The 9,359-nt window shown below is 34.7% G+C and overlaps 1 protein-coding gene across 1 annotated transcript in view; it reads right to left on the reverse strand.

The window, feature by feature from the left end:
- Positions 1 to 9,359, reverse strand: part of LOC114054025 (transient receptor potential cation channel subfamily A member 1-like) — a 75,152-nt gene that overhangs the window by 22,672 nt on the left and 43,121 nt on the right. The window contains exons 15-17 of the mRNA XM_027877101.1: positions 8,314 to 8,407; positions 4,880 to 4,939; positions 3,882 to 3,977 (exon numbers count right to left, since the gene is read on the reverse strand). Of these exons, the coding sequence (XP_027732902.1) occupies positions 3,882 to 3,977; positions 4,880 to 4,939; positions 8,314 to 8,407 (250 nt within the window). The remainder of the gene's footprint in view (positions 1 to 3,881; positions 3,978 to 4,879; positions 4,940 to 8,313; positions 8,408 to 9,359) is intronic.

Genomic DNA, 9,359 nt, shown 5'->3' on the forward strand with positions numbered 1-9,359 from the left:
TGCTCTCCTCACAAATATATTTTGTCTGTTATTGTGCATCAGTTAGAGATCAGATAATTGTGATGCCCAGTTGTGGTTATGGGCCAGATACAATTGACCAAAATCGTGTATATTTGATAATTAATTAAATTAGATTATGTCTCATGCCTGGTTGAAACAAAAAAAATCTATTTAAAGTTAATTTCCTATTATTTTAGCCATATGTCTGACACAAATTAGCAAATATTATCCATGTGAGCAAACTACCTGTTCGATAAAACTGCCTTTCCATTCAGTAAAATCAGATATGAATGTGATATATGAATTTATCTTCCAAATTATTTATTTAGGAAAATGCTCTCAGCAAATAAAAGTCAGCCAACAAGATGCTCTCTTCCTAATATGGTTAGGCGGTGACATAGGGCTGGGTACCACTAAAACCTTCCACACTAGAAAAGTTAGCTCCTTCCCTGCTTCATTGAAGCAGAGCATAAAGGTTCTAAATGAGAATACTTGGAGCTCTAATGAGAAATATATGATGATATGATATGTTGTGATGTATGTTACATATATGTACATATTACATAATTATATAAATTATAAATATACATTTATTATACAAATTAAAATACTTATTTAATGACATACCAAACTACTTTATGAAACTAGAAAAAATAATAAATGAAATTTATATGGAGAAAAAATGGTCAAGAATCTCAAGAAAAATAATGAAAAAAAATGGGACCAAAGTAGGCCTAGCAGTGTCACATCTCAAATGATAATACAAAGCTATTTGATACTGGTTAAAAATAGGTGGATTAAGTACACAATATACAGAAGCCTATGTATCTAATACCCTGTTTTATAAATACAGACCCTAGCTACTGCGATAAGGGCTCACTATCTGAGAAAAACTACCGGGAAGACTGAACAGAAGTATGGGAGAAATCAGATTTAGACCAACACCTCACACCTTGTACCAAGGGAAGCTACAAATAAATATATGACCTAGATCGGGGGTGGGGAACCTGAGACCTCAAGGCCACATGTGACCCTCTAGGTCCTCAAGTGCAGCCCTTTGAATTCAATTGGATTTGGTCAAAGGGTAGCACTTGAGGACCTAGAGAGCCACATGTGGCCTCGAGGCTGCAGGTTCACCACCCCTGATTCCTAGGTATGACTATCACATCAAAAACAACTTAGAGAGATAAGGGAAAAATTACCTATCAAATCTATGGATAGAAGAAAAGTTCATAACCAAACAAGAAATACAAAGGATCACAGAATATAAAATGGATAATTTTGGCTACATAAAATTTAAAAAGTTTTTACACAAACAAATCTATTAAAACTAAAAGGAAAGGAAAACAACTAGGAAAATATTTATAGCAAATTTCTCCAAGAAATGTCTCATTTTTAAGATACATAAAGAACGTATTTAAAATTTTAAGAGGGTCACTCCCCAATGGCAGTTCTTGATGGAAAAAAAAATCAAGTCACTTATAACCATATGAAACAATGCTCTACATCACCAATTAGAGTAATGACAAATTAAAGCAATTCTGAGATTTTACCTCACACTCATCAAAGTAGCAAAAATGACAAAAAAGGAAAATAACAAATATTGGAGGGGCTGTGGGAAAACAGGCACATTAATGCACTGTCAGTGGGCCCATGAATGGGTTCACCACTTTGGAAACAGTTTGTAATTACACACAAAAGTTATTATATAATGTGTGTCCTTTAACCCAACTATAGCACTTCAACTTTAACACAACTACACCCAAAAGAGGTCAGAGAGAGAGGAAAGGATCATGTATGTACAAAAATATTTATAGCAGCTTTTGTTGTGGTGGCCAAAAATTAAAGTTTTGAAGGTATGTCCATCACTGGAGGAATGGATAAGTGAATTGTATGTAAATATGCTGGAGAACTACTGTGTAGTAAAAAATGAGGAAATAGAAGACTTCAAAAAGCCATGAGAAGACTTGTATGAACTGATCAAAGTGAAGTGAGCAGAACCAGAAGAACAATTTATGTTAAATATCGATATTATAAATTTCCATCAATTTTTTTAAAAAATGTGAAATGTTACATGCCCTTTCAGATGAGGTCATTGTATTTTTAATTTTACTTAATTCTTTGACTTTACAAGAGAATTGGAATAATCTGTAAATGTTTGTAATATTAAAAAAATACATCAATAAAACCTAAAGTTAAAAAAGAGAAATAAGGAGTCTATGTTCTCTAAAGATATAAAGAATTAGTGGGGACAATAATTTGAATGATATGCCACAAACTATTAATTTTAAAATACCATAAAAGAAACAATGATAAATTATTTTAGCACAAGATTTAGCAATTTTGGTATTCAGTATTCCCAGACTCTCAGAGCATTGGGAGATAGAAAACCAAATGAAGTAGTATGAAATTCACTTGGGGCATATGAAGAATCTGAAAAACCTGCCGTTAAAATCTATGAAATTGGGGCACTTTAATTTACAAACACGAATATCAGCTGATAGTATAAATGTTGCAGAATGAAGTGTAGCCATGATACACAGAGTGTATCAAACACATGTTGCACAGAGTGTAACAAAATTATCACTGATTGATAGGGCATGGTAGTACATCTTTCCAAGTGAATATCAAATCAGTGTGTACCAGAAAGGAAATTATCACCCTCCAATTCCATAACTTCTAATTCCTCAGTCGTCTGTGCTGGCTCTCGTCCATGTGCCTGCATTTCTGAATATAGTAATGATACTTCCCAAAGGCCTTGGTATTCCTGGACAAACCTGCCTAACTCAGTTATGGGCATACCCTAAAGTGAGACTCTATTTTTCAAGAGGGTGAGACAAAAACAAAACAAACAAACAAACAATAAAAAAAACTTAAACCAATTTAAGATCATATATCTAGTGCTTGAAGGAACCTCTGATGTCATACTCGTCTACCCTGCTCCTTTTAAAGATGAAGAAACTGAGGCCCAGAGAGATGAAGGGACTTGCTCAAGGTCACACAGGTAGTAATCAATAGAGACAAGATTTAGACCCATGTCCTTAGACTCCAGAGTCAGTCTTTTTTATACCACACCATGCTGCCTGCCCAGTGCTCTTTCTCCTTCTTCATAGGACGTAAAATGAACAAAAACTATGATTTATTTTCAATAGACATATGTCAAATTGGACCCTGTCTTGATAATGCTAAGATAAATTTTGGCTGCCTGTAAGTAGTTAAAACAAATTTTAAAGTAAGTTGATCTTCCTTACTTAAGCATCACTCATGACTGCAGACTTAGTTCCCACAGGCTTCAAATTTTCCCCTTGACCTTTGTCTTTAATAGGGCTGTCATTTATTTTTTTTAATCTTGATTATAAATACCCCTGACCCTTCCTTTCTTCCTACCTTCCTTTCTTTCTATAATATTGTATGGTATAAATACAACTGATTTTATGTAATCAGTTCTATTAGTATTATTATTATTACATTCTTTGCCTTTTTAATTGATTGGAAATGTAAGAGAATCTGGTGTGTGTGTGTGTGTGGGAATGGGGATGGAAAGGGAGGTAGTAGATGAAAGAGAATCTTGAGATTCAGGGTTGATTTAAGCAAAACCCTGAATCTCTTGGGTGTGATGTTGTTTGGCAGTCTAGTAAAGTCTGTGGATGTTTTCTCAGAACCATGTTTAGCATAAAATAAAATACACAGCATTACAAAGGAAATAAATTATCTTGAAATAGAAATAGTTATACACACAGATATTCAAATTTCAATGCCCCCAGATTAAGAACCTTTGGTTGAATGGTTTCTAAAGTCCTTCAATTATTACATCATAGGGAATTTTAAAAGTTGCATGTCTCATACCAATGTAACTACGATAATTGAAAAATTATACTTACATTGAGTGCGCTAAGTGGCCCATAAATTATCTCATTGACTTCTTCTTTCCTTCTGAATTCTAATGGACTTTGAAGATACTTGAAAATATATTCAACCTATAGAATAAATATTAAAAGCAAAAAAAAGATAGTAAAATTCTCTGGATAAGTAAATGCATTAAAACAGGAAAGTCCCATGTTAGCAATAAAGGCTTATTATTTTATTATTTTATCCTTAATAAATAAATATCCTGAAAAATGTTATTAGCAAACTAGTTGCCACTAAGTCACAGAACTAAATAGGATTTCAGATGGTAGCAAAGTGCAGTGCTCTTTCTTTAGGCAGAAATATATTTTCCCGAAAAGTGATACAAAACATCTAAACATCAGAATGTTCAGATTTGAACCTGAGGAAAAAAAAACTATCCCAAATTAAAAAGTTACTGATATGCCAAATTTTAAAATAAAACACTGTATTAATATTACAAAAATGTTAAGATTCCTTTATATGAACATTATTTCTACCCTTAAATCCATTGAAATATTACATAATAGATCAACATTCTTTGTTTTGTGAGTGTAGGCATTCCATCCACAAGACACATTGCAACTAGTCTATCACTTTTTAGTAGATAAGACAGCATGACAGTGAGGCAAGAGCACCGGTTTTGGAGTCAAAGGACTTGAGTTTAAATCTCATCCCTGATACATGCTACTCATGAAACCTGAGACAAGTGATCCAATCAACATCCATCTCAATTTCCTCAGCTGCAAAAACAGAAATTGAACTAGGTGTCATCTTCAGTCCCTCTTAGCTCTATTTCTGTGATCCTAGACCAAATATTAGATAGTTTCATGAGACTTAGGCCAAGTGACTTGCCCCTGGTCACTCAGCCACTCTGTATAAGAGGCATGATTTGAAATCATGCCTTCCTATCTCGCATCCATCATACTATCTTCTATACCATGCTACCTCTCCCTTGCACATTTGTAAAAATAGATTTTTAAAAATGACTTACATGAAAATTTAGGCATGACCTTTCCTCTGAGGATTCCACAATGCAGAGATCTAAAAGAACCTTTGACAGAGAAGAATCAGTTACAATCTGGTTTTATATCCATTAGGATCATGACAGTTAATATGACAAGTTGTCAATGCACTTCTAAAATTATAGCATGGAAGATTTCTATTTCTATTGTTCCTCTGCTCATTTTAAACAGTAGTTATAATGAAAGAAAAAGAACATGATAATCAGATACAAGATTTTAAACAAGAAATAGTCTATTACTTCTACCAAAGATTCCAACAGATGTTCATTACAGGTTCTCCCAATAGTCTCAGTGTGGTTTTAAGCTATAAGGATACACTATTTCATGGATGCCTTTCTAGGCTCTCACACTGCATAGATTTGCTGAGAAAAATCACTGAATATGTACTTTAATAACTGTCCTCCTGTTCAATAACATATTCTTTTTTCATTGTTTATCATAGAATCTAGCTTTTTTAAACCAGTTAGTTCCTTCATTACCTGTCCCCCATCTCTTCAGCCTCATTCCTCTTTTCTCGGTCATGATCTGTGAATACAGCCAAGCTGATCTGCTCATCATTTGAGCTAATGAACTGGTAATCTTTTCTAGGAAATCTTTTTCTTCTCTTGAAAGCTTCTGCCTCCCCTCCTTCAATATACATACACACATATACATACATACATACGTACATACATACACACACACACACACACACACACACACACACACACACATATATATATACATATTTAAGGTAGTTGGGATTAAGTGACTTGCCCAGGGTCCCACAGCTAGTAAGTGTCAAGTATTTGGTCTAAGGCTGGATTTGAACTCAGGTCCTCCTGACTTCAGGGCCAGTGCTCTATCCACTGTGCCACCTAGCTGCCCCCAATATACATATCTTAAAAATAATCAAAAGTTCCCTCCTCCAAGAAACATTTTTAGATTACTCTACATCCTTTATGAAAACTTCTCCACTCCACTTTACAGCTTCCTTTTATGCACTATTTTCTCCCATTAGATTGCAAACTCTCGGGGGGGGGAGTCTGTTTTTTGGTATTTTTATCTCCATCCCCACCACTTAGTATTGTGCCTAGAACTTAGTAAATGCTTAATAAATGTTTATTGACTGAGAATTACAGTGATAGTATCACTTTCATGATAACGGAAACTATAATTCTCTTAATATACATTAGTTGTTTGTTTTTTGGTTGCCACATATTATTGTTGAGTCATATTGAATTTTTAGATCACTAAAGAGACCACCCCCTCCTGACCTTTTTCAGAGAGATTACTGTCAAACTACTCCTCTTTTACCTGAACTTATTTGTATGAATGACATTTATCTCTATTAAAATTCATCTTACTGAATTAAGTTTAATTCCCCATCCTAGCATGATCTTTTTGTATTTGAACTATAATCTATTTACACTATTCCTTAGTTTTATGTCATCTGCAAATTTCACACGCAATGCTTGCCTTTATTCAAGTACATAGGAAGCACTTTTAAAAGTACATCACCAAGCACAATTTCTAGGGGCACTCCAGAGGTGACCTCCTTCCAAGGTAACACCACATCATTACTGGCTGCTCTTTGTGTCCAGCTACTCATCCAGATAAGTCATAAAGCCATTTAACGGTAATTCCCATCTAGCCCATATGTTTTCCATTTTTATATCATGAAAACTTGATCCAGTATTGATATAAAATTGAGGTAAACAATATTTAGAGCATTCTCTTGATCAGACAATTGAATAATACTGTCAAATGAAAAAATAAAAAAGGTGCAGCTGGTATGACTGGTTAATAAGGTCACACTGGTTCTATGTACTCACTACTTATTTCTCTATAGAGGTTAACTAAAATCTTAGAATTTTGCCAAAATTTAAAATTTAAATTTATAATTAATGTCTTCTAGTTTATAAACTCTACTCTTCCTTTAAAAAAATCAGGGATATATTTAGCATTAATGTTATCGCCTTCCCTCTGAGATTATCTCTGACTTACATTATACAGATCTTGACTGTACATAGATTTTTTTTCCATGTAGCCTCCCTTACTATAGTGAGGTTCATGAGAGCAGGGACTTTTTTATTTCTTTATATCCCCAGTTCTTAACACAATGCCTAGCACATAGCAGATACTTAAAAAATTCTTGTTGACTGACTTCTCCAGGCCTATGCCACATCAATCAAGTACCACGATCAGTGGCTAAGTAATCATATCTAAATGCTTTAAATACCAGATGTCCCCCAGTTTTGTGTACCTTTTTTAACTTTGCTTTCAGAGCTCATATATGTCTTTTTTAAAGCTGTCTGTCCACATCACTGAGTCCACATTTGTGTCTTGAGACAACTGGCTTTTCTTCTTTATTGAAAGCCTTTATTTGTGTCTACCAAATTCCATTCTTCAAAGCTTCCAATCCCTCTCAAGATCACATTCCTCATAGAAATTGGAGCCAGTGGGACCCTACCTATCCTTATTCTCACGTTTTGAAATTTGTTCTTTGGAACTTAGGCATATCTGATCATGCCTAGCTTTTCTCTATCACAGATACTAAAAGAATGTTCTCTCTCTCTCTCTTTCTCTCTTTCTCTCTCCTTCTTTCCTAAGATTCATCATCTCCACTACAGAAACCAATTCCTACTTATGGGTGGGAATCAGGTTTCAAATAACAGTTCTCCTTGGTAGTTCTTCTACCTTTTCAAAGATGAAACTGTGATGAAAGCAAATCAAGAAATAGCTTGCTGTTGTGCTTCTGGTAGAAAGAAAGTTCCAGTTAATGCTTCCTAGAATGACTAAATCATGCCTTGGTGCCACATTTGTGATTTCTGTCCTGAAAATAATTTATTTCTGTTGAAGAAGTCTGTCATATTCTCTTGACAATAACATTTCTGTTTCTTCTTCCAATGATTCTTAATTGAACCTTCTTAAATATGCTTCTTCCCTTTGGTCTCTGGATAGTCTTATTTGGATATTTCTTCTTAACATACAATGTTTTGCTCTCCCACCCATTTTATCTCACACCAACTCTCAGTGATATTTCTGAGCTCAGATTTGACTCCTTACATTGGGATCTCCAGTTGATTTTACTTGTAACCTTTATTTTGTGCATTTATATCCAAAAGCTTCATTTGGTAAATGAGGAAATTAAGGTCTTGAGAGGTTGGCTTCTTCAAGGTCACACAGATAGTAAGGAGTAGAACTAAGACCCAAACCCCAATCTATGTATGTGAGAGCTAGAGTTTTTTTCTACTTCAATAAGCTTCATTTCTAACCCACACTACTTCTCTATCATATTACATACTATCTTTATATCCTGAAAGAAAGGTAGAGGACAATGAGTCTTTGTCTTTATTTGAAGGTATGAATTGTGTGTGGATAAGATTGTGTTACTAGATGAAGTCAATCTTGTAGAACTTACATTCATGCATTCAGGAAGGTACTCTATCATTTCCAATACAGGACATTTATTGGTTAAAGAAACAGGACTGAATACCACCAAACATTCATCCCATCTGTTGAAAAAAAGCAAACTAAATTATTTATCATTCTGCTTTCATAAAAAAATCAAACATACTAGATAAAAACTTGAAATGAGATAGTCCAGTTCAAACATGACTTATAATGCTATTGACTTCATGAAAGTAAGGCTGAATAATAACAAAAAAACTAGCATTTATATAGCACCTTAAGGTTTGCAAACCACTGTCCAAATATTATCTCATTTTATCCTCATAACATTCCTGAGAGGTTAGTCCTATTATTATTCCCATTTTACTGGTGAGGAAACTGAGGCAAAAGAGGTTAAGGAACTAGCCCAGGGTTACATGGCTATTGTCTGAAGTTGGATTTGAACTCAGTTCATCTCAACACCTGTTTCAGTGTTCTATCCACTGCACCACAAGGGTGAAGCAGGGAGGAGGGTAAGAAATGAACTTTATTTGCTGTCTTGTCCATCAGGCAGTTATTAGGAGCAGTGGATGGTCATAATGCATCAGGTAGGTATGGCAACACCTATTGTGGTAATTTCTCTGCATATCCCAGGGGTCCATTCTTGTTGCTGTTGTCTATTTTTCTAGGTTCATGTGTGTTCCATAATTTGTCTTTTCATTTTTCTGAATATGAAGTGTATCTGGCAAGAAATAGAACGGTTTGATAAAGGTGCCTACATTCAGTCAGCAATAGCACAGTGTTGTGCTCCTAGCAGAAGCTCAGTATTAAATTAAATTCAACAAACATTTCTTAAATTTCCACTCTGTATATGACTAAGACAGAGCAGTTCATTGCCCTTAAACAGTTTGTATTCTTAAGTAAATACAGTATGACACAGAGTAATAGAGACAGAGAGAGAGAGAGAGAGAGAGAGAGAGAAAGAGAGAGAGAGAGAGAGAGAGAGAGAGAGAGAGAGAGAGAGAGAGAGAGAGAGAGAGAGAGAGAGAGAGAGAGAGAGAGAGAGAGAGAGAGAGA

The sequence above is a fragment of the Vombatus ursinus genome, unplaced genomic scaffold (genome assembly GCF_900497805.2).
Source record: "Vombatus ursinus unplaced genomic scaffold, bare-nosed wombat genome assembly UNPS02014812.1, whole genome shotgun sequence".
In the NCBI taxonomy this organism is placed as follows: Eukaryota; Metazoa; Chordata; class Mammalia; order Diprotodontia; family Vombatidae; genus Vombatus; species Vombatus ursinus.